The 26,548-nt window shown below is 47.4% G+C and overlaps 1 protein-coding gene across 2 annotated transcripts in view; it reads right to left on the bottom strand.

Annotated features, from left to right (window-relative positions):
- Positions 1 to 233: 233 nt before the first annotated feature.
- Positions 234 to 26,548, bottom strand: part of LOC130127011 (thyroid hormone receptor alpha) — a 53,303-nt gene continuing 26,988 nt past the window's right edge. Inside the window, exons 3-8 of one of the 2 annotated variants that reach the window (XM_056296557.1) lie at positions 19,982 to 20,082; positions 18,694 to 18,841; positions 17,904 to 18,109; positions 7,485 to 7,631; positions 3,859 to 4,117; positions 234 to 484 (exon numbers count right to left, since the gene is read on the bottom strand). In XM_056296557.1, the coding sequence (XP_056152532.1) occupies positions 234 to 484; positions 3,859 to 4,117; positions 7,485 to 7,631; positions 17,904 to 18,109; positions 18,694 to 18,841; positions 19,982 to 20,082 (1,112 nt within the window). Of the gene's footprint in view, positions 485 to 3,858; positions 4,118 to 7,484; positions 7,632 to 17,903; positions 18,110 to 18,693; positions 18,842 to 19,981; positions 20,104 to 26,548 lie in introns of both variants that reach the window. The other variant, XM_056296556.1, reaches the window with a different exon arrangement.

Genomic DNA, 26,548 nt, shown 5'->3' on the forward strand with positions numbered 1-26,548 from the left:
TTGTTTGCTCGATTCCCCTGTTTGCTGGTGTGTTGCTGTTTTAATTGTCACTGTCATTTCCAGGTTTTAAGCCGTGTAAATGTTGGTTCCGAATCTCGCCAAGGAGACCCCCACCCCCTCTCACCATCAAGACAACGATGCCCCTCATCACTTCTTCCCACTTCATCACCCTCACTCCCCCCTTCCAGCGTCCTCTTTTTCGGCATGGTTGGGGGGAGGGGGGCGGCAGCGTTTCACACTTCCTGGTCCTCGAAGACCTCCAGGAAGAGTGGGGGGAAGAGTTCGTTGGGACACTCCACCTTCATGTGGAGGAAGCGACTAGCGTGGCACGCCCCGATCATGCGCAGGTCCGTCACCTTCATCAGAAGCTTGGGCCAGAAGTGGCTAATGTTGTGCTTGCGATAGTTGATGTAGTGCTCGAACGCCAGCAGGTACGTCTCCTGGCACTTCTCGATCTTGTCCACGCACGTCAGGCCTGAGCGGTCTGCGGTAACAGAAAGGAGCGAAGGGGGTGGGGGGGGGAGAGACAGTGGGGAAAAACAGAAGGGGGAGATGGGATGAATGGTGGTCAATGGGAAGGGTGGGAGAAAGATGGTGGGGTAGGGTGTGGTGTAAGTGAGAGCAAGAGAAAGAGAAAGAACGAGAGAGTTGGCTTGAAAGAAGGTAAAACAACCTTAAAGACAACCCTATGACATTTAACAGAGAATCTACAGCATTACAGATAGTGTGGTTTTGCAATACATGTCTTTCAAGCAGGGGGATTTGCGGCGATAGAGCCCTGAGCCAATTTTCCATACTACACGTGGTGGCTTGGGTTGACTCGGCTTGACTTGGGGCATCAGCCCAGTGCGTCTGGGATTTGCATTTCTGTTACAACAGGGCTACCAGCTTGAAGGTGTGTCTTTTTAAATTTTTGGTTTTTCCCCCTTTTTCTCCCTAATTGTACTTGGCCAATTACCCTATTTTCCAAGTCGTCCCGGTCGCTGCTCCACCCCCTCTGATCCGGGGAGGGCTTGCAGACTACCACACGCTTCCTCCGATACATGTGGAGTCGCCAGCCGCTTTTCACCTGACAGTGAGGAGTTTCGCCAGGGGGACGTAGGGCGTGGGAGGATCACATCATTCCACCCAGTTCTCCCTTCCCCCCAAACAGGTGCCCCGACCGACCAGAGGAGGCGCACAGCGACCAAGACACACACCCACATCCGGCTTCCCATCCACAGACACGGCCAATTGTGTCTGTAGGGACGCCCGACCAAACCGGAGATAACACAGGGATTCAAACAGGCGATCCCCATGTTGGTAGGCAACACAATAGACCACTGTGCTACCTGGACTAAGGGTGTGTCTTTAACTGATGATGTGCTTGTCTTGAGTCGATGACGTTTAAAAGCAGCGTCCTCGTTGGCGCTGTTTTACTATTGAACTGTGCAACGATTGTTGGTCGCCAGCTACTCATCATCATGGATTTTCAGGCAGTAGTTATGGTTTTGCTTGACATCTACCGCTTATTGCTTGAAAAATGGAGACGGGATGACAAAATAGATCTAGACGAGGCGAAGCCCATCTGACAAAGCACATGTGCTGTCACCACAACCTGCTTGGAGGCGAGTCTGGCACGCTTTGACCCGACTGGAGATGGTCCATCTCGGGCGCAACTCGGTGTGTTCAAACTGGTAATGGAAACGCAAATCAACGCGGCATGGTTTGACTCAGCGCAGCTAAAAGTGCCAATAGAAAAACCCTATAGGCTTAAATCATAAAAACAACAGTATTAAATTATAACAACAACCTAAAAACAAAGTTCTTAATGCTACACAATAAAATCTAATACTCAGGCCTGCAAAGGACACCATGCATATCCGAGACTACATCATAGTATTATCTTAATCCAGATTGATATAAAATCGTCTCAATAGGCCTGAATTACTGCTTAGCTCAATCGCTGGGATAGCCATGCTTTGTGGATTTGGAAGAACAACCAGTGAGAACAGCTACATAAACCAGGTCCAGGTTAACCGGAAGCTAACAGGGCACAGAAGCTCTTTTGATAGGAAAAATGTGGTGGACATTTATTATTTCATATCCTGTCCTGCAGCAACATTGAAATAGCTCAATTAAGACTGGCTACAGGATGTGGGTCTGATCCCCTGCATCATCCATTTAAATTATTTTATTCTCAGTGTTATGCGCCACTGTGGGTTTGAGTAAAAGCAGGGAAGATGCAACGTAACTTGTAGCCTTCGAGTGTATCTCCAATCCAATTTGACCACATCTGACTCTTTCCTCGTCATGCTTTATGGTGTCCTGGTAATTTTATATTTTTGTATTGAATGTGCTTTAAACAGCTAGAGACCATAGCCAGCTGAAACTGGCATACTGCGAGTTGGGATGGGCTTACTGTACACCTGATCATGTGTAACGTAGTGCAACATCAGGTTTTGACCCACCCTGAGATTCATGAAAAAGTGTACGCGACAGAGACACAGAAGAAAAATAGCCTATGGCGCCATCTTAAACACCTGCATAGTGCTTCTTCCCCTTATGGAATGTGGTGATCAATAATGGATATTGCTTGTTCCCTACAGTGCCTTCTGAGCCAGTATGCAATAATACTAAAAGAAGAGTGAAAAATGACTTAGTTTTTGCCATCTCAAAGCCACATCCATTTATCCGCTCAACGCTACACCGAGTCGTGAAAAACAAGACAAATGCACCCCAGACTGTGAGTCAGGAACAGAGTCAAGTCTTTTTCCATCAAATGAGACAAAAGTACTGAAAAAAGAAAACAGCCAGGAAAGCTGGAGGGATGAATTATTGCACAGGACTCATATTCACTCTGAAATCCTAAATATATAATCTGACATTTGAGTCTACTTAAAATATCCCTGGTGAAAGCCTAACCCAAAACAACTCAGTTTGTATTGTGTGCAATGAGTAGACCAATGGAGTATTGGCTTTTAAACCACACTTGTGCCGAGAGCCGTGGATTTCCTCCCTGTGGCCCTGAATATGTAATGTGACCTTTGAAAACCTCATATACTCATTATACACCATGAACCACACAGCTCATTCCTGAGACTTCAGGCCCACAGTCTGCCATAAATGCTACATAATATATCAAGTCATAGGTAATATAACTAGGAACATTGCTACCAAACAAATGTCTCTACGGATGCAAAACAAACCATTTCCATTAGGCTTTCTGCAGATGGTTTTATCCTTATTTAATTAAAATCTGCTCAACATTCCTAGAGAAGCACAGTTAAATGTGCAAGGGTCAACGCCACAGACCCCAGACAGTCTACTACTACTACTACGACTTTCGGCTGCTCCCGTTAGGGGTCGCCACAGCGGATCATCCGTTTCCATTTCATCCTGTCTTCTGCATCTTCCTCTGTCACACCAGCCACCTGCATGTCCTCCCTCACCACATCCATAAACCTCCCTTTTGACCTTCCTCTTTTCCTCTTCCCTGGCAGCTCCATATTCAGCATCCTTCTCCCAATATACCCAGCATCTCTCCTCCGCACATGTCCAAGCCATCTCAATCTTGCCTGTCTTGCTTTGTCTCCAAACCGTCCAACCTGAGCTGGCCCTCTGATATTCTCAATCCTAATCCTGTCCTTCTTCGTCACTCCCAGTGAAAATCTTAGCATCTTCAACTCTGCCACCTCCAGCTCTGCCTCCTGTCTTTTCGTCAGTGCCACTGCCTTCAAACCATATCACAGCCCCCAGACAGTAGGTGTGAAAAATAAGACCACTGACTGCTAAGGAATCCTCCTGCAATAGTCTCACATATGAACACGGGGGACCGAGCTGCTAAATTTGCCACAGCTTATAATATCACCAACACACCTGAGCTCATCAGCAGCACGGCCTGCAGCAGCGCCACCTCCGTGTCGTCCAGGTTGAACTGCGCCAGGCTCTTGCCCAGATCAAAGATGGCGTCCGAGACCACGCCCAGCCCGCCGTTCTTCAACTGCTCTCGCTTCACTGCCATCTCCCCGCTCAGTGTGAGCGTCTCACTCTCGGGGTCGTAGCGCACGGCGGCACGCAGCGACATGATCTCCATGCAGCAGCCCTTCAGCAGGATGATCTGATCTTCACAAGGCAGCTGGGAAGAAAATAAGGGGGAAAAAAGTTTCAACACAAGTCACGTTAAAAGTCTTTCACTCAGCAAGTTATTGTTTTTTTGATTTTGATTTTGATATACTCTATTGATCCCCCATAGGGCAATTATGCTCTGCATTTAACCCATCATAGCTGTGCAGCTAGGAGCAGCGGGCAGCCGCCGTGCAGCACCTGGGGACCAACTGCAGTTCGTCTTGCCATGCCTCGGTCAGGGGCACAGACAGGAGTATTAACCCTAACATGCATGTCGTTTTGATGGTGGGGGAGACCGGAGCACCCGGAGAAAACCCACACAGACACGGGGGAGAACATGCAAACTCCACACAGACAATGACCTGGGATGACACCCAAGGTTGGACAACCCCGACGTTCGAACCCAGGAACCTTCTTGCTGTGAGGCGGCAGCGCTAACCACTGGGCCACCGTGCTGCCCAAGACCATTTCTAGAAATTCAACACACACTGGCAAATGGATTGCTTTAATGAAATAAGACATAACTACCAAAGTGATTAATTAGCTTTCTTGAGACGGGCTGGAACAGATGGCTGTATGTCACAGACCAACGCCTCTGCCTGTCTACTGTAAATTTTGCCCAGTAAATTAGCTTTACATGCGGCACAGAAATTCCACCAGCCTGGCTATGTGGTCATTAAAGAATCTGAATCTAAATCAACCATCCAGCCTCTACAAATTAATAACATTGTAACGGATATAATCCGTGGGTTTGATGGGAAACATTGAGGGGACAGTGTTTTCCTGTCCCCTATAAATTTAATACATTAACTCAGCAGCGATATTAAACGCACCCCTAGACTTGTGAATAAACTTGTCACCTCTTACACATTGAATGCTTTTTTCTTTTTTTTGATTTTGCCCCCCCCCCCCCCCCCCAGTTGTATCCGGCCTATCATCCCACTCTTGCGAGCCGTCCCGGTCGCTGCTCCACCCCCTCTGCCGATCTGGGGAGGGCTGCAGACTACCACATGCCTCCTCCGATACATGTGGAGTCGCCAGCTGCTTCTCTTCACCTGACAGTGAGACGTTTTGCCAGGGAGACATAGCGTGTGAGAGGATCACGCTATTCCCCCCAGTTCCCCCTCCCCCCCGAACAGGCGCCCCGACCGACCAGAGGTGGCGCTAGTGCAGCGACCACGACAAATACCCACATCCGGCTTCCCAGCCGCAGACATGGCCTATGGTGTCTGTAGGGACGCCTGACCAAGCCGGAGGCAACACGGGGACTCGAACCGGCGATCCCTGGTTGGTAGGCAATGGACCGCCATGCTACCCGGATGCCCCTAAATCAAACATTCTGATCCTGAACATGCAAATACTATAGGATCTTTAACATGCAGGAGAAGGAGACAGGGACAGAGATGGAAAAAAGGAGGGGACTGAGGTAGGAGATATGGAGGGGAGAATTGGATGGCTTTAAAAGAGAGGAATGCGAACGTGGAATGAGAAATGATAATTGGAAAAGTATGACACAGGTGTGTGTGGGGGATTGCAGATGTGTATGTACGACATCAACATCGAGAACGCCGCGGGAGTGAAACTGTGAGATGAGCTGGAAGTGGGGAGGGGGTTGTTTTCTTCAATGAACTTAGATAGAGCCCGACTAGTATGCCCTGATTTACATGGATATTAAACTAGTTGGGTTGACAGCCGGTTGTTTAAATTTACAGACCCGGCGCTGCGAAGTGACTGGCACCTCAGCGTATGTAAAGCATGTTATTTATTTAACTGCCATTCACTGGGAAAGCATTTTAATTTTCCATAACCATTTGGTTTCTCTAGATTTGCACCTTGAGGGCATTCTTGCAACGGCTGGACTGCAGTTACGGCACTGCTCAACAAAATCAATTTGTGAAAATAAAAAATGGGAGTCATTTTGTGTTTCTACAGGATTGTGCCCTTTGTCCCCGCGCGGGTTTATCTTTAATTCACCACTACAGGGACACAAATTCTGGTACAGTACAGCTTGACATTCATATCACTAAACTGCTCAGTGGCAACCACAGCTCTTCTACCGGCGGCCACCGGGAGCTTCTCAGCACAAACCGTCCGGCGTGTCGGCCACTGCAGAGCTTCAGCGGAGCAGCTGTGGGCTGACTGTCTGGACACTCAAGGGCAACGCGATGCTATCTGCTGAGAGAGACTCATCCCCTTTCTCCAACCACATTGGTTGGAGAAAGGGGATGAGCGCCCAGTCACAGGACAGTTTCCTCTAACCTCAGGTTACCGTTGTCTCATCTCAGTTATTCCGCTCTCTGTCTCGACAAAGGTCACGTCCGAAATGAGACGTAACCGAAGGAAAATGTAACGTGATTAAAGATGACCGATTGTCAGCTTCACATCATGATCGCTGATGTAATCGACCGTCGCACGCTAACTCAATAACCTCCTCTGATCCTTTTCTGATTCCTTGGAGTTTGACATCCCTCAAAACCACTGGGATGTCTGATTACACGAACAATTCGTTCCAAACGGACACCATCTCTTTTACGGACGGGAAAAATCCTCCTAAAGTCTTTTGATTTCACAACCTAAACGTCCCTTCCCTTAAAAAGAATGTAGGAAGAACCGGATAATTACCAGAATCCTTCTGTCTCTGCAGCACAGCGACAGAAAGTGTGCATCTCTCTCTCAGTCTCACACACACACACACACACACACACACACACACACACACACACACACACACACACACACACACACACACACACACACACACACACATTTAACTGCAGCCGTCGCAGTAGACAATAATTCAACAGCCTGATAATTAGCCCATCAAACAGGGTCATTACCAGCAGTGCAGACAAGAAATATGATTGCCGGTAGCTAATTATGACAAAGCAAACAGATGCAGAATACTGAAAACAGAAACACATAAACCAGCCCCAGGATTTCACAGTGCGCCTCTGTGATTATCGTACCAAAAAAAGATGATCCTGGGCTGATCTGGGTTCGGATGAACCAGGACTGACAAACGTTACAGAGACAGCTGACCTGTGTTTTGGTTTGGTTGAGACTAGAGGTGAAAGAATAAGGTCAAGGAAAAAGTCAAGGAGATCTCTGCCCTTTTCTGGAAAACATGTGCCCCCCCCCCCCCCCGCTGTGAAAGATATCTGATGTAAGACAGAATTATCCACCAAAAAAAGTTTAAAAATTCTAAATTACAAGGGATGCTAAAATGTACACTAGCGCACATATATACACATGCAGCAGCAGACAGAGCTCATATTTCATTGCTGGTTTGCTATAGAGTCCTCTGTTAAAACTCCAACAACCTCCTTTCGCTCCTAAAAAAAAGAGACAACTAACCAACAAGCAAGGAAAGCACTCACCTCCGAGAACATGGGCAGTTTTTTGGCAAAGTCGACCACGCGGGTGATGGCGGGGGTGATGATCTTTGTGAACTCGCTGAAGGCCTCCAGATCCACCTTGTCTCCATCCGATGTGGGGGCGACCGGGGACTGGCCGATGTCCTCCGGCTAAACAAGAAAATACACATGGTTTAGATACATTCGGGGGGCGGGGGGTCAAGCTGAACACAGCAGAAAGGTAGTGGAGAGCAGAACAGGAAAAGACTCAGCAAGAGTATATGAGCAGCACTGAACAATGTAATGCTTTTTTGTTACTGATTTTTTCCCTCCCTTTTCTCCCCAGTTGTACCCGGCCAACTACCCCACTCTTCCGAGCTGCGCTGGTCACTGCTTCACCCTCTCTGCCAATCCGGGGAGGGCTGCAGACTACCACATACCTCCTCCGATACACGTGGAGTCGCCAGCCGCTTCTTTTCACCTGACAGTGAGGAGTTTCACCGGGGGGCACGTAGCTATTCCCCCCAGTTACCCCTCCCCCCCGAACAGGCACCTCGACCGACCAGAGGAGGCACTAGTGCAGCGACCAGGACGCATACCCACATCCAGCTTCCCACCCACAGACACGGCCAATTGTGTCTAGGGATGCCCGACCAAGCCATAGGTAACGCGGGGATTCGAACTGGTGATCCCCATGTTGGTAGGCAACGGAATAGACCGCTATGCTACCCGGACGCCCCTGAGCAATGTAATGTTGAGTAGAGGGGGGGGGGGCTCAGTCGAGAACAAGATCGGTTTAGAAGAGAGAATAGACGAGAAAAGATAACAGACGAGAAGAAAAGTAGGGTATGGTAGGAAGGTGAGTATATCCATGAAAGAGCAGAGAGGAACAGAGTATAACAGAACACAGGGTGTGAAGAGACCCGAGTTGATGACAGCCCCCGTAGAAAGGAACAACACGAGTTAGAAAGATGAGTAGCAAGTATCGCTCATTAGCTTGCTCATTAGCTCATTTTACGACCGAATTACTCTATTCAACAATGTCCTCGGACAACTCGACAGACACCTTTAAACTAATTTATCAGATTATGGCGGCTGAAACCGCTGAGCTATGCTTCATGAAGGAACCGCCGACTTGCACACGGACAGCTCGCGTCCACTTTAGGGGGGGCCGCAGCGGGGGAGCGCGGTCACAGGCAGGCATGGCATGCCGACCGATGGTGTGTTACGCGAATCAAGGCCAACAATGAGAATAATATCTTTTCGTGGTCCAGTGAATAAATTGTATGTCACAGCACTGATCGCAGCAATTTTATCCAGCTTGCGCTGCAACGGTAAATGAGGAAGGGAGCAGTGGAATGATCGGCCTTTACGGGTGGACTCGTCATGTAGTTATAAACCAGCGGGAGGCGGATTGAATCAGTGCAAGCTCAACGCAGTTCTGTGCCATGCCGAGAGCTGGCAATTATGGAAAATTGGAATAATGGTAATAATGGCTTTGATTGACTACATCTCTAGTCACAAGGGGCTACAAAATAAGCGTCGGACTCGTTGTAAGAGGCCAGCAGTATTTTTCCGTTCCAGGTTAGGAAAATGGCTCTTGGAGAGAAAGAGCAGCTGAGGTTCGGCACTGCTGTATGCGTGCCACATTCTCAAGTGGAGTAGCTTAGAAACAAACCACAAGACAAACCCAGCACGAGTTCAGCTGTGTGTCACGCCTGTGAGAGGTTCAAGATGTAGACGATGGGAAAGAACACACTCTTTTAACTCATATAGAACATAAAACTTCAAATCAGTTTAAACTCAAGATAATAGAAGATGAAGACGGCTCAAGGCAGGCTTACGGCACATCCTCTTGGTCTTCCCACAGTATAGGTGGCAAAACCGAGTGGAAACTCATTTTCCCCAATTGGTGTAAAACGAATGTGTAAGCCTGTAAAATGGAGGGGTCTATGATTAGTTGGCTGGAAATGACGGTTTCAAAGTAAATACATAAAATAGGAAACGTGTGTGTGTGTGTGTGCACGTGTGCATGTGAAATGGTCTGTATTTATTTGGTGCATGCTCTGTTGTGGACTAATGTGATTTTTCTGCAGTTCTCATCAATTTCTGCTTCTTCACTCATGGGATACGACTCATCTGAGACATCTTCAGCCTCCTCGCTGACTGTTTCTAAAGTGGATTTGTCGGGGTTTGCTTCACGGGAGTGGAGCGGGCTTTATTTAAGTTTTGCTATTGGTATCTGAATGGGTTTGCCTTGTGAGCTGCAACCGTTGTTCCTGTTACACGTACTTAATTATACGTCACATGCGTTAACAGCGTCTTCAAATCTGCAACTGTTTTTCACTCAATTATACAGTGTAATTTCAACATTGTTTTTCTCGTACAGTTCATATTATCTTCTTCATTCATACACTTTATTTAACATTTTCTGGCCGACATGTTTCCAATATATTCTTGGGGCTTTGATAATGAATTCAATATGATTCAATATGAAAGTCTGCAGGCTGTAATGGTCGACATCCGTGTTACTACTGGCTGCATTGTTTTACATTGCCTTGTTTGTTTGTCACAAGTATCTTTATCCTTTTTTAATTAACGTTTTTATCTCTACCGTCGCCCCCCCCCCCCAGCTGCTGCAGCGCTTCATTTTCTCCATGGGTGTGCAGCAGTTCAAGTTTTTTTTGGGGGGGGGGACCCCCCATTTCTCCCAATTGTATCTGACCATTACCCCACTCTTCCGAGCCATCCTGGTTGCTGCTCCGCCCCCTCTGCCGATCCAGGGAGGGCTGCAGACTACCACATGCCTCCTCCAATACATTTGGAGTCACCAGCTGCTTCTTTTCACCTGACAGTGAGGCGTTTCGCCAGGGGGACGTAGCACGTGGGAAGATCACGCTATTCCCCCCCCAGTTCCCCCTCCCCCCTGAACAGGTGCCCCGACCGATCAGAGGAGGCGCTGGTGCAGCAATCAGGACACATACCCACATCCGGCTTCCCACCTGCAGACACGGCCAATTGTGTCTGTAGGGACGCCCGACCAAGCCGGAGGTAACACGGGGATTCGAACCGGCGATCCCCGTGCTGGTAGGCAATGAAATAGACCACTATGTTACCAGGACGCCTGCAGTTCAAGTTTTATCTGCTTCATCCAATGGAACAGAGAAGTCAGGAGATGTCCTCCATAGCTTCTTGGGGTACTGTTAGTCTAAAGTACAAGCTAAGAGTTTGTCCCAATCCATTTGCATCAGCGGAAAACAATAGCTACACATCTTATGCTTAGTCATCCTTTCATGGAAGACTTCTTAAAATGGTAAAATTTTGCATCTCCCATCATTCATTTTACTGAACTGTGCTGACCTGTGTTGACTGAAGCTTCCACATTACAAATGAGCTTCTGCTACACTGAAATGGTCCAAACTCCAGACTTGTGGTCTCCACCTCAACGGTAAGAGAGCATGACCCCAAAGATAATTAACTAATCACGGGCATAAGGCAGGTCCATGAACGCTACAAGAGCTTCGCCTTACCCCGAAATTGACCCATATACATACCCTCGATTCGTTCTTAGACTTGCGCCATTCAAAACATTCCTCTTCCCCCTATCCCATTAATGTCCACAAGCATCTACAATCCCACTTACCAAAGAATCACTGGAATAGCTATAAAATCTATTATGAAATTCATCATGGAGGGGCTATCTCAAGTGTAGCGGGATGAAGTCAGCTCAATTTTTTTGTTTGAAAAAAAAGAAAAAAGAAGAAGGGCAAACAACTATAGCAGCTGATGTATTGCAGACTAAAAATATTTTGCCTGGTATCACCGAGTGTCTCCAAACACCCGCCATGTGTTGAATCACAGTGTTTCAGAGTTCTGTGTGTAGCTGATTTTGTCAAGTCGCATGTAAACATGTGTAGCAGACGAGTGGAAATTTCCACTGGCGGTGTGCTGTCTTTGCACATTTTCTGCACAAGGTATGATGCAAAGCGTGTATACACACACACACACACACACACACACACACACACACATAGTAAATGGTAATGGTAAATGGATTGCATTTATACAGTGCTTTTCTAGCTGAAACAGCCAGTCAAAGTGCTTTACAATCAATGAATACCTCACATTCACCCGCGAGCACACACATTCACACACTGACGGCAGCTCATCGGCAGCAGTTAGGGGTTAGATGTCTTGGTCAAGGACGCCTCAACATTTTTCTTTTTTTTTTTTTTTGTGAGAAGATGCCGAGGATCGAACCAGCAACCCTCCAGTTACCAGACGACCTGCTCTACCTCCTGAGCCACTGGCGCCCCATATACACATAACATATGGAGTTAAATAAAGACACACACACACACACACACACACACACACACACACACACACACACACACACAGCTGCATGAAATGGTTGCTGCTCTGCACCCTCGTAAAAGCTGTTTCCAGATCCCTTACCACAGGGCGGTGAGAGAACACTGTGTAACCATAACTCAGACCGAGCATGTTCACAAGCCAAAGACAAAGACACACAGACACAGACACACAGACACAGACACAGACACACACACACACACACACACACAAACCCAGACAGACATATGTACATACAGGCTAAAAGACGTAAACATATACATACATGGATATGTACAGACAGAGGGACAGACACGGGCATACATAAAGTACACACATAAACAAGTAGGTCCAGTTTCATTTGATTACACTGAGGGCTTATGATTACAGCCCAGACTCTCAGTTATCCAAGCTCTTTAATTTCACTTTCCCTTGAGGGGTTCTGCGTTTCATATATTGTGATGCTAAAGGTCATATGTGGTCACACATCATCTGAACGGGGCCCAGTGTCGAGGCCTATATCGCGCTAAGATTTGATGAGATATCACAGATCAGCTGGGATATCGCTGATCAGCGAGGTCGACTGTGTGAACTGAAGAGCTTTGGTCCGTAGTCCTGCAGGCCCACATAGGACCCATAGGTACCAGCAGAGTATAACCAACTGCTGTAAAAATGACAAAGCTTTTTCCTTCTTACACATTTAGGATCCCGTTGACGGGGAAACGGACAAATATGCAGATGTTAACATGGCTGACATCGGGATGAACTTCTGGTTTTGTTTTCGTCCCTCTCGGGCTAAGCCCGACTGTTCTTTATGCAGCTATACTTAGAGGCTGGATACACATGGTTTCCTGGCTGCTTCTGGCACTGCTCAAAGAGAAACTCGCTGTGTACTGGCTGGTAAAAGTTGCAGCTTTGATTCGGTCCAGTGGGTTTGGGGTGTCAGGTCTTTGATACTGCTCATAATGGTTAGGATACATTCAGGGTTTAAACAAGCAAATTGACTGTGGCTCTGCGGGTGAACAGGCTTTAGTAAAAAAAAAAAAAGACTCCATGTTTCTGTCTTGACTAGGAACAGAGAGGCCCGTCTGCTTAGGATAGGTTAGAAATCAAAAATGTTTCGATTTTTGTGTTTGTGCACCGGGGAGCATGCAACACAGTAAAAATGATATACTACTGTATATGTAATTTTGATAAAGAGAAAGCCAGAAAGAGTGTAAGAAAAAGCAAGAGAGTGAGAGATAGACTGAAAGATAGATAGATAGATAGAGCACATCAGGGGTGTCTGGGTGGCGTGGTGGTCTATTCCGTTGCCTATGAACACGGGGATCGCCGGTTCGAATCCTTGTGTTACCTCTGGCTTGGTCAGTTGTCTCTACAGACACAATTGGCCATGTCTGCAGGTGGAAAGACAGATGTGTGTATGAGTCCCAGTCGTTGCACTAGCGCCTCCTCTGGTTGGTCGGGGCGCCTGAGAACTGGGGGGGAACAGTGTGATCCTCCCACACGCTACGTCCCCCTGGTGAAACTCCTCACTATCAGGTGAAAAGAAGCAGCTGGCATGTGGTAGTCTGCAGCCCTCCACGGATCGGCAGAGGGGGTGGAGCAGCAACTGGGATGGCTCAGAAGAGTGGGGTAATCGGCCAGATACAATTGGGGGGAAAAGCCCCCCCCCCCCAAAAAAAGAAGGTAGAGCACATCAACTGTGTGTGCCTATAGGGGAGTATAGAATATTTATCAGTGCAATCTGGAAATTATGAATCGACAGTCTGCCATGCTGGATTCCCCATCTTCTGGATAGACTCCAGTGGAAAAGGACGAACAGGAAGGAGGGAGAGAGTGAACTGGACAACGTAGGAAGAACAGAAAGAAAAGTATAGCAGTTCAGATGTGTCCGTCTCTCCCTATGCCTTGTCTATCTAGCTTCAGAAATTGCTTTCAGACTGAGTGCACTAAACCCATCTAAAAACATATTTGTGTCCACTCAGCTCTGGCAGTGCATGGCTGAGCATGGCCCGCCAATACCAACATGATCTGAAGCCCAGCACTGTACTCACATTCATATCGTACAGCCCCACATGGCTACATAGGGAGAGTGGGTGAGGATAGCTATGTACAAGCAAACACATATGGACAAGACCAACATGCCCTCTGAGATGGAGGGGGAGAGAGACGGAGCGAGAGAGCATTTGAGTTAATTTCAAGAACACTTACACCAAAAACAAACAGGGCACTTAGCTCGGTGCTGAGAAATATTTTCTACTGGGCAATGTGTTAAAGTTGCCACACCTTGTTTTCAACTGCAGCTACTCCCCAATGCACAGTCTATGGTCTGGTATGGCTATCGACGAATTTGCAAGGTTAATAAAAGTATTTATGGACCAATTCTTGGGCGACAAATAAAACAAAGGTACCTTCTAGACAATCATTACCCCCCCCCCCCTTTCTCCTCAACTGTACTTGGTCAATTACCCCACGCTTCCGAGCTGACCTGGTTGCTGCTGCACGCCTCTGCTGAGCTGGGGAGGGCTGCAGACTGCCACATGCTTCCTCTGATACATGTGGGGTCGCCAGCCACTTCTTTTCACCTGACAGTGAGGAGTTTCACCAGGGGGGCGTAGCGCGTGGGAGGATCACGCTATTCCCCCCAGTTCCCCCTCCCCCCTGAGCAGGCGCCCCGACCGACCAGATGAGGTGCTAGTGCAGTGACCATGGCACATACCCGCATCAGGCTTCCCGCCCGCAGACACGGCCAATTGTGTCTGTAGGGATGCCCAACCAAGCTGGAGGTAACACGAGGATTCGAACCGGCAATCCCTGTGTTGGTATGCAATGGAATAGACCGCTATGCTACCCGGACACCCGTAACAATCATTAATTTCACTTGACTTCATGCAAAGTGGGTGGGTGAACATGATAAGCACAAGCAAAGAACCAATGTGTACATAACAAATGGATGGATGGATGTTTGTCTACATCAGCATGCATGTGGATGCATGCATGTGCACAAAAGAGCCGTCTGCTTCATCTCTCACTTTCAAGAGATCCTCATGACTCTTGCTTGAAGCTTCACTCCTCTCCACCCAATTCCCATATGGCCAATTTTTCCATCACACCCAACTACTTCCTTCCAGTTGCCTAGCAACCCCCCCCCCCCACAACACCTGCCATGCACTGTGGGTGCCTTCAGCCCCCTCTAGACTAAACCCCCTTATCTCTTCATATCTCTCACTCAGCTGGATCACCTGTTCCGGGGCCAGAAATTTAAATAAATCCCCCCTAATTTGAGTGAATGAGTATTCAACTAACACAGTGCAAACGGCTTAGCTAATCCTTTGCCAACATCCGGTAAAAGTCTATATGTGTGTGTGTGTGTGTGTGTGTGTGTGTGTGTGTGTGTGTGTGTGTGTGTGTGTGTGTGTGTGTGTGTGTGTGTGTGTGTGTGTGCTGTTGTGTGTGTGACGGCTCACACCAGACGTGGGCCCAACGTCAAAGCTATCCAGGCTAAACCTGAGCATGAGGAGGAAAAAGAAAGTACCGGAAGAGAATAAGACCGACAGACTGACTGCCATCAATGCCAGCTGGGAGCTGAGCGCACATGGCTGGGGATTGGCCCGCAGTAGGATGAGGAGGGAGCTCACAGAAAACACACATGGCAGAATAATGAGGGGAGAAAGTGACACATTGACGGACACGGTGAGGAAAAAACAAAGAGACAGAGACAGAGACAGAGAGCGAGATGGGAGGAGGCGATGAAACCAAAACAGAGAAAAAGCTTCAAGAGAAAATAGGGAGTAGAGGAGTGAAGGAAAGCTGGTGAGGGTAGTAGGGCCACTTTGGAGCCAGAGGGATCAAGTCTAATAAAGCCCTGGAATATGAGGGGGGGGGGGGACAGCATATAAGCTCAGAGACAGAAGGAGAAAGAGAGAGGGAGAAAACAGCGAAGCGACACAAGCACAGAGCAAGCTAACGAGCTGGAGAGACAAAGCCCTGGAATAAAGAACCATATTGATAGAGAGACAGTCATGTGAGTGGAGCGAGTCCCAATTTCCTGTCATTCAGATAGAATCAAAGGGGGGGGCGCTTTATGATGCAGCCCCCAAACATTATGCTCCCTCCCCGGCAATGACTCCCTATAAAGCAACCACTATTATGAATGTGTTCTTACAATATGTTATTCATTCTGCATGGTTGAATGAAAATTTGAGAGGCTAAGCTAACTGCTAGCCCACGTAGACCAGCAGTCCGATAACACCGAGGGTGGTCTAGCGGCGACCTCGCCTAGCATTGACTGTGTCTTTGGTATCGTCGTGTGGAGCGCGGGGAGGTGTGTCGAAGGTGTCTGGCAGGGAGAGCTGGCGTTGGATCGGCTGGGGGAGCCTGGTCTGCTGCATCCGTTGGGCCCAGGGACCACGGCCCTGCCTGGAGCTGCGCCCGAGGAGAAACACCGAGGGCGGTCTGACAGGACGCGGAAGCGGGGCAGGCTAAGCTAACTGCTAGCCGATGCAGACCGGCACTCTGTCAGTCATCCTGCTGTTTGCTCTCCTGGACAGTGACTTTTTTTTTATATATGTTAGATGTGTGTGTTTTTTGTAGTTTTTTTTTTTTTTTGTAGTTTGGATATATGTGTTCTTGTAGTCTGGATGTGTTTTTGTCTTTGTGTTGCACTGCTGTGGGCTGGGGGGAAATTATATTTTGTTTCATTTCATGTGCACAAGTGCATGGAATGAAATGACAAAGAAATGTTCCTGATTCCTGACTATGCTAAACTGCCAGTGGCCCCTCTCACCAGGAATCAGTGTGTGCATATAGGTTATGCGTGTACATATGAGAGTTCACATTTAAACTAATGTCACCTATGCATATAGACATTACTTTTCCCTAAGGGGATATATTGGATTTTTTGACACAACATGACTTCAAATAGGTATATCGATGCACGGACATTAGCTTGGTCAGCGAGTCCCATGTCTGGAAATCTGGCCACTTCTCGCAGCAAGTCAGCAGCTTGTCGGGGGACGTTGGATGGCAGCGAGCAGTGTCAGCTAATCAAGCAACAACATGAGACACAATAAAAGGCTTTAACAGAATATGTCTTTCAAGCATCTGTGATGCTTTTTCTCCTCACAGACTTGAGTTATATCACCGAGCTATTTTGTTTGTTGAAGAACGCCGGTATGAGCTACAGTAGGGATCCACAGGTGGCCTTCGACAAACAAAATAGTGCCAAGGTTGGTCTATAATCTCGGTCCGTGGAAAGAATGAACACAATATTACATGATAGATGTTGTATTTTGTTGTGGGTGGTTAAAACCTTTTTTTTTTGTGTTATGTTGTTGTTTAAAATGTTATTGATGGCTGCCATTCATTTTTCTCTGAAAAGCTGCCTGTAAGCTGTGACAAGTGGCCAGATCTCCAGTCACGGGGCTCACGGACCAGGCTAATGCCAAAGCATAGGCATCAATACCAGGTCACACTATCTTGTGTCAAAAAACCCCCAAAAACAAACAAACAAAAAAATCATTGAATTATATATTCAAATTCTTTTTTTTTTCTTTTGGATTTTTTTTTCCTCCCCAATTGTACTTGGTCAATTACCCCACTCTTCCGAGCCATCCCGGTCGCAGCCCCATCCCCTCTGCCGATCTGGGGAGGGCTGCAGACTACCGCATGCCTCCTCCGATACACGTGGAGTCACCAGCCGTTTCTTTTCACCTGACAGTGAGGAGTTTCGCCAGGGGGACGTAGTGCGTGGGACTATCACGCTATTCCCCCCAGTTCCCCCTCCCCCCAAACAGGCGCCCTGACCAACCAGAAGAGGTGCTAGTGCAGCAACCAGGACACATACCCACATCCAGCTTCCCACCTGCAGACACGGCCAATTGTGTCTGTAGGGAAGCCCGACCAAGCCAGAGGTAACACGGGAATTCAAACTGGCGATCCCTGTGTTGGTAGGCAACGGAATAGACGGCTACGCTAAGCGGACGCCCCTATATTCAAATTCTTGAACTTCACAGAGGTGGAGAACACAGGTAAGCTTGTATACCACAACCCCACTCCCCAATTCCCCCTCCCTGTGTTATCGCTCACCAAGAACTTGCGTTTCTGTTTCCAGTGGGAGCCCTGGGCATTGGTGTGCCGGTGAGCCTCTGTCACCAGACGGATCAGCTCCCACTCGGCGCTGCTGGGCTCGGGCCTATTCTGCAGTGTCTTCACCATCTCCTCCTTCTTCCGCCGCTCGCGGTTCTCCTCGATCAGCCGCCGCTTGGCCACCCGCTTTGAGTCATCCAAAACCACTGTGCGTGTGTGTGTGTGTGGGGGGGGGGGGGTAAAGGTGATTGGAAAGGAAAAGGAAAGAGATGAAGATAATTAGAAAGGGGGAAAAAAGAGGAGAGAGAGAGAGAGAGGGAGAGGGAAGGAGAATGTAGCATAATTGGTCTGCATTTCCTCCAAATCGCTGGTCTTTGTACATGTTTCCACAACTGGCATCGTTCCAGCAGTACCGCCACATCATGACCACTTCTCTAAAGAATTCCTCCTGGCCCATGAAGCAAGGGCTCAACAGTGTTTTGAGTTTAGTCTGGTGATTTGCAGAAACACAATTACCCAGGGTGTATGTGCATTTGGAATTAATGATAAACAGACTTTTCTCCAATGTGGTCCATAAGTGTAAGAACTCATAGAAACAAGGAAATTAAGGATGTGATCAAGTGGGATTTCTATATCTACATCTGTATTTGAGATAGGGTTTGACATTTTTGCTCTTGGCACGTGTTTTACAGCTTACACAGGTTTGCCTGTGTGTGTGTGTGTGTGTGTGTGTGTGTGTGTGTGTGTGTGTGTGTGTGTGTGTGTGTGTGTGAGAGAGAGACACACTCACGGTCCATGGCCATGCCCACGGCGATGCACTTCTTGAAGCGACAGAGCTGACACTGGTTGCGGGTGATCTTGTCAATAATGCAGCAGCCGTCATACTTACAGGAGTAGGAGGGGTGGAGGTTCTTCTGAATGGTTCGACGGAAGAATCCCTGTAAAGAAAGAAAGAGAAACAAAGGGAGGATAGATAGATATAGATAGAATCAACAAGGAGAAAATATCAAGGAGACAGCCAGACAGATAGAGAGAGAGAGAGAGAGAGAGAGAGAGAGAGAGAGAGAGAGAGAGAGAGAGAGAGAGAGAGAGAGAGAGAGAGAGAGAGAGAGAGAAAGAGAGAGAGAGATGAACCTGAGGGAAACACACTCTACCACATTTCATTGGTGCCTTTCATGGTCTGACGAGAGCTGTGTGACAGACAAACAGAGAGGCGTTTTATACCCGCACTGGTGATTCCTCTGTCTGATGACAGAAGCCATTTGTAAATCACTCGTATGTCCTTTCCTTGTGTCCACATGCATGTATTTTGGTTGTGCCTTCATTACGAAGGCACAACCATTCATTGCAAAGATGTGCAAGGTGAGGGCTGACCTCTCACAAAAAAAACCCCCAGCACACAGGACAGACAGGACAGCCAGCAAAAGGCTAGAGAGATTAAGAGAGACAGATAGACAGATGGGTGGAGAAGTAGAGAAGTCAGATGTGAGAATTGGAAGCAGAGGGAGTATGTCGGGGTCTGACAGAGGCAGACAGATGATAAAGTACATGATACAAACCTGACATAGTGGACTGGCATTAGAACACATGTCGCAGTCATGCTGCATGTGTGTATAGAGGTGTGAGTGATGTGTAGCTGTGTGTGTGAGAGAGAGACAGAATGCATGTGTGTGTGTGTACGTGTGTGAGACAATACATGTGATTATGTGTGTGTGTGAGAGACAATGTGTGTGTGTGTGTGTGTGTGTGTGTACGTGTGAGAAAGACAATGCATGTGATTATGTGTGTGAGTGAGAGAAAGAGAGCGAGAGAGAGCGAGGAGAGAGAGAGAGAGAGAGAGAGAGAGAGAGAGAGAGAGAGAGAGAGAGAGAGAGAGAGAGAGAGAGAGAGCGAGAGAGAGAGAATGCATGTGTGTGTGTAACCATGCCAGCCATTTCTCACCACAGAGTCATCCTTTCAGACGCTCTGGTAGACAATGTAAGGCTAACGTACCCGTTGTGCCTACAGTGGTTTGATTAACAGTGTGTGTGTGTGTGTGTGTGTGTGTGTGTGTGTGTGTGGTGTATGTGTGTTCTCACCTTGCACCCCTCGCAGGTGATGCAGCGGTAGTGGTAGCCTGTGGCCTTGTCCCCACACACCACACATGGCTCATCCTTCTCCAGGTAGCTGGGTATGTACCCTGAGAGAGAGAGCGAGAGAGAGAGAGAGAGAGAGAGAGAGAGAGAGAGAGGGAGTGTGAGAGAGAGACAAAGAGAAACAACAGATGAAAATACTGCATTATCCCATCCTTTCCAACTCACTCTCCCTCTCTCTCTCTCTGACAGAAACACATACAGTCCCCTATGCATTTGCTATGCTTCACAGCACAACAGATGAATGGATGTGTCACCAGAGGACCGTCACAGATAAATAACAAAACAGATGCATACCCACACAAACCAGTGAAAAGATAACCTTGTGATGTGCTTTCAGCCCCGAGGGTCTCATCACATGGGAGTCAGAATGGCCTGTTCTTAAAGGCTGCAGCTACTTGGATTAGCTCTAATAAAAGGTACTGCCTTTATTTGTTTGTCTGTCAGTGTATGTATTCCCATATGTAAGTATGGGTCTGCATGTCTGTTGCAATTCTCACATGCGTGTGTGCTTAGAAACTAAAGAGACCAGGCGAGGCACCATTAGGGATGTCATCTGAACCAGGACAGTTGTAATGAGAGATAGAGGGATAGTCACAATTCCTTGAAAGTCCTATATTTGTCATTTCAGTGACACATAGAACCCAGCTCAATTCTGTTTTTGTTCCCTTGATTGTGATACATAGATTTTTACAACCATGTGGGGAAAAAAATGCCAGAGAAACCAGCTCAAACATTCACCCCGAAAGAGTGAGAAAAGTAAAGAGCAGCAGAGAGAGAAACACTTCTTTTCAAATTCTCATCTGGGCCACTTTGAAAAGGTTGTCCAAGGGGGCGTCCGGGTAGCATGGCGGTCTATTCCATTGCCTAAGAACACGGGGATTGGCGGTTTGAATCCCCGTGTTACCTCCGGCTTGGTCGGGCGTCCCTACAGACACAATTGGCCGTGCCTGCTGGTGGGAAGCCGGATGTGGGTGTGTCCTGGTTGCAGCACTAGCGCCTCCTCTGGTCGGTTGGGGCACCTGTTCAGGGGAGAGCGGGGACTGGGGGGAATAGCGTGTTCCTCCCACGCGCCATGTCCCCCTGGTGAAACTCCTCACTGTGAGGGGAAAAGAAGCAGCTGGTGACTCCACATGTATCGGAGGAGGCATGTGGTAGTCTGCAGCCCTCCCTGGATCGGCAGAGAGGGTGGAACAGCAACTGGGATGGCTCGAAAGAGTGGTGTAATTGGAAGAGTGCAATTGGGGAGAAAAAGGGGGTGAAATCCAAAAAAAAAAAAAAAAGGTTTGATATGTGGCCATGCAATCCAAATCAGAACGATATCTGGATGTGGAGTTTAAGTCATTCTCAGTGACACGTCACCACCATCATCACTTTTTGTCGGACATAATCAAGTTCAAGTGGCTTGTCAAGGAGACAGCAATGACAGAAGTCAGTGGAAAGATGGCAGAGCAACTGATTCAACGTCTAGAAAAACTGCAAATCTGAGCAAAAAAAAAAAAATCAGAATTGAGCATGAAGTCTTACACCTTTGCCAATACAATCTCTTCTGCACACGGTTACTGTCAAAATTTAAGTTAATAAGTAATATTTGTGTGCAACTCCATTCAACGGGATTCTTATTATTAATTTTATTTATTCATTTTTTACTACTTCATGAATCCCCGTGGGGAAATCGTTTCTCTGCATGTAACCCATCCTAGCTGTGCTAGCTAGGGGCAGCGGGTAGCCGCTGTGCAGCGCCTGGGGGAATTCAACAGGCTTCTGATCAATTTCTGTCACTGTTATTCTTTCAGCATTTCCTTAAATCCTCATTATCGTTTTTTGCCGAAGGTTGTATGGAGAAAAGCCCCTCTTTGAACCACCGAACAGAATTTTTTACCATGCTCATGACTGCCACAGTAAGCAAACCCCCTGTGGAGCAGCCTAGTCACAAGGGAGACAGCAAGCACTCTAATACACCGTAAAATTCACCCCTGGTGCAAAGAATGTAGGAGAACAGTGGCAACCTCTCTTCGAGCAGGAGACAAACAAATGGTCAAGACAATTCTAGCCGCCTGGTGGACCGCTGCTGCAAGTGGTCACCACAACCCCCTCACAAAGACATTGAGGCACCTTGGTCAAAATCCCCCCCCCCCACTTTTTGATTTTCCCCCCTTTTTATCCTCAGTTGTATCCGGCCAATTACCCCACTCTTCCAAGCCATCCTGGTCACTGCGCCACCTGCCGATCGGGGGAGGGCTGCAGACTACCAAATGCCTCCTCCGATACATGTGGACTCGCCAGCCGCTTTTCACCTGACAGTGAGGAGTTTTGCCAGGGGGAGGTAGAGCGTCAGAGGATCACACTATTCTCCCCAGTCCCCCCACCGAAGAGGAGCCCCGACCGACCAGAGGAGGTGCTAATACAGCGACCAGGACACATACCCACATCCGGCCTCCCATCCGCAGACATGGTCAATTGTGTCTCTAGGGATGCCTGACCAAGCCGGAGGTAACACGGGGATTCGAACCGCCGAACCCCGTGTTGGTAGGTAACGGAAAAGCCCGCCACGCCATCTGGTTGCCCTATCAGCACCATGTTTGGTATCACTCTGTTCGCCTTGACATTCGCTATGCAACTCAATCATCAAAAATGTGCAATAACTTACACTATAAAGTCTACAAAAGTATCGTGTTTAACGCTGAGACAGTATTTTATCTATCTTAAGGACAACACCGTGGCCCAGTGGTTAGCACTGTTGCCTCACAGCAAGAGGGTCCTGGGTTCGAACCCCAGGCCGTCCCAGGTCCTTTCTGTGTGGAGTTTGCATGTTCTCCCTGTGTCTGTGTGGGTTTCTTCCCACCGTCAAAAAAAGACATGCATGTTAGGGTTAATACTCCTGCCTGTGCCCCTGAGCAAGGCAATGAAAAGAAGAACCAGAATTGGCCCCCGGATCTGGAGCTGCCCACTGCTCCTATACCAGCAGTGGCTAACATAAACATGACTCTCCATGTGCCATGGACAGCCATGTTTATGCAGGCTTTCATTCCAACACGACACCACACCAGGTGATTTCACTGATACATTCTTCTTCCTCTTTGGTTGAAGGTTGCTAATCAGTGAAATCACCTGGTGTGGAGTCCAGCTGGAATGAAAACCTGCATACACATGGCTCTCCATGGCACATGGTTAGCCAGCCTGTCCTATACAATAGGATGAGTTAGTTGCAGAGAACAAATTCATCATAACCTGTACAATGACAAAAATGAAGTGGCTTTCTTTTTTCTTAACTTCCACCTGCCTTGGAATGGGACCAAGCCCCCTGTACGCTGCAATCCACACGATTGGCTGGAACACCTATCGAGGGCGGGGCAACTTGAGTCCCTATAAAATCTGATACCTGAGAAATGAGATCGAGTCTGAGAGTCCAGCAATCAGCCCACGAATTCACTTGACTCCACTCCTGTACCCATCCAGACTGGTTCCAGTGAACCACACCACTCCTCTTCTTCATCTTCCTCAAGCCGTCAGTAAGACACCAGACCTCACTAGTATTTCCACAGCCCCCCATTAATTTGCTCGCAGTCCAGATGCCGTTAAAGTATACTGCTTCAATTGGCTCATTTATTTCTAAGTGACCGCTTTGAGAATACTCCGCCATAGATCTGACTTGCCGTTTCTCAGGTGTCCATCTTTGTCTGCCACTCATTTAATTATTTTCCTAGTCCCCATAATCCCCATTAATAGCCACTGATTCACCATCCATAATCCTCTTGTAATGCAGCTAGTTCCCCTTTTCCTTGTGTGTCTTGTGGTCAGTTCTATCTGTTTTGTTTATTTGTGGTAAATAAGATGTTTAACATACACAAGCATGTCCCGTGTTTCTTTGTGCCTGCAAAATCGATCACTTGACTGGAAAAGACCTGCCCTGTACTTTTTAAGTTGGTAGGAAGATTTGTTGCAATGCCATCATTAACTGACCCATCTCGGCTGCAGGAAGACAAGTCATTCTGTTGCTATATGAGCTCTCAGACAAGCGATTTGATCTTAAGAGAGACATATTATGACAGTGTTTCTCAACCCAGTCCTCAAGGAACCCCTATCCTGCAGATTTTCATTGTAAACCTGCATAGGTAGCCCTGCTTGTACTTAGTCGACCAATCATCTCGCAGCACTTAATTATGCAAGGTGTGCAACATCTGACAAAATTCATTGCTGATTGGTTGAATAACTACAAACAGGTACCTATTCAGGGTTGCAAAGAAAATATGCAGGATAGGGGTTCCTTGAGGACTGGGTTGAGAAACACTGTATTATGACCTCTGCTTTTCCCCTTCAAATAATTCAACACTGTTTGAGCTGAGGTAAAAAAATAAATAAATAAAATAAAAATGGGTAAACTTCTCAAATGTATGTAAATAAACTGACGTAAATCCTCTCACAAGCAACACAGAATCAGCAGGCTTCAAAAAAAAAATCTATTTCTTGTGTTAGATTTGGATGACAACCTCTGCAAAAGCTAAAAAATTCTGTTCTTTTACCTCAACCATCATTAAGCATAAAAATGTCATCTTGTGTTTGGCTGAGTGACGGTTTTAAGAGAAATGCATACCACAAATAGGGTGCAAGGAAGTGAAAAGCTGGTAATTTACGATGTGTCATTTCTGCCTATATTGTTTGGTTTTGTTTTGTTTTTTTACTCTATTAAGATCACCTCGGAAGAAACTCTTTAAATAACAGAACTACCACCACCACCACCCACCCAGTTCAATTATGTTCCAATCTGTTCAGTTCAATTCAGTTAGTGAATTCAATTTGCTCCACTGGCATAAATATTACGTGTTACACTGCCAACACATTTAATGACAACTGGAAATCTCCCTCTCTCACTGCGGTTTGCTTCTTCCCTTCCCTCCAACTCAGTGGACAGTTTGTTCTTTTTCCACAGAGCTGGAAAAAAGCAGCGAGACTGAGGGAGTGAACACAGAGACACAGGAAATAGCTCCCTGCCAGCCATTTAATATGATATATAGCAAGGAAACTAGGAGAGGGAGGAGGAGAAAGAGGAGGAGGATGGTACACTGCACATCACATGAAGATTCACAAGCGCATGTGCAAACACACCCATGTCTGAAACACGTGTATATACATAGACATGACCATTGGCAGTTCCTTGGATTCGTAAAGATGTTTTCCATTTATGGCTGATCCCGGAGCTGCCTACATGTGTTTTATCTATATGTAAACATATACTGTGTGTTTTATTGCGTGTGTGTGTGTGTGTGTGTGTGTGTGTGTGTGTTGGGGGGGTGATAAAACAACGAAAGAGGATGATATGGGAAAGACTTCATCTCATCGGGGTGATAAGACAGGCAGTACCAGCATGATGTCATGCCAGTCTGCGGAGGCTGTGTGTGTTTGGAAGCTGAGCCCCAAAATCAATATTACTGCAGCGTTCTGGCTCCGCCACTTGACTGCCCATGCAATAGTGCTACATATCTACCACCGGGAAGGGGAGGGGTGTGTGGGTGTGTGTGTGTCAAGACGCTACGTTAGAGTTAGAACCTGTGTTTAGAGTTAAGGGTAAAATCAGCATTAGGTTAGGGTCAGGGTCAGGGTTAAGGTTACACGTGTAGTTCTGATGGTAAGGTTAGGGGCTGGAGAATGGATGTAGTTAATGTGAGTCCTCGCACAGAAAAACAAAAGTGGATTTGCACATGTGTATGTGGGTACGTGTCTGTTTGTATGCATGCGTGGGTGAGTAGAAGAGCGATTTTCTTATTCTGCATAAGATTTGAGAAGTGATGCCTGTCATGCGAATTATTTTAATAGGGCAATATTATGTAGGCTTAATGATTCACTTGGCTGTTTGTTCTGCGCCATGAAATGACCAGAGTATTTGTATGTCGCATCCATGTGCATTTGGTGGACTGTAGTAGCAAGCCAATTTTTATTTTCCCCCTTTTTCCCCCCAATTGTATCCGGCCAATTACCCCACTCTTTCGAGCTGTCCCGGTCGCTGCTCTACCCCCTCTGCCAATCCAGGGAGGGCTGCAGACTACCACATGCCTCCTCTGATACACGTGGAGTCACCAGCCGCTTCTTTTCACCTGACAGTGAGGAGTTTCGCCAGGGGGACGTAGCACGTGGGAGGATCATGGTATTCCCTCCAGTTCCACCTCCCCCCCGAACAGGTGCCCTGACTGACCAAAGGAGGCGCTAGTGTAGCGACCAGGCCACATACCCACATCCAGCTTCCCACCTGCAGACACAGCCAATTGTGTCTGTAGGGACGCCCGACCAAGCCAGAGGTAACACAGGGATTCGAACTGGCGAGCCCCGTGTTGGTATGCAACAGAATAGACCAAGCACGCTAATTGTTCTTTGGAAAATGTTCGAGCATGTAGAGGCAAAGCTACAAAAGGCACAAAAGAAGAAACAGGCCCTGCAACAACAGCTGCAAAAGAGAGTCTCCCTATGCCTCTGCTTTGACTTTTTACTCCTCCTCATGCAATCAACCAGCTACACAAC

Source organism: Lampris incognitus, chromosome 17, assembly GCF_029633865.1.
Source record: "Lampris incognitus isolate fLamInc1 chromosome 17, fLamInc1.hap2, whole genome shotgun sequence".
Lineage (NCBI taxonomy): Eukaryota > Metazoa > Chordata > Actinopteri > Lampriformes > Lampridae > Lampris > Lampris incognitus.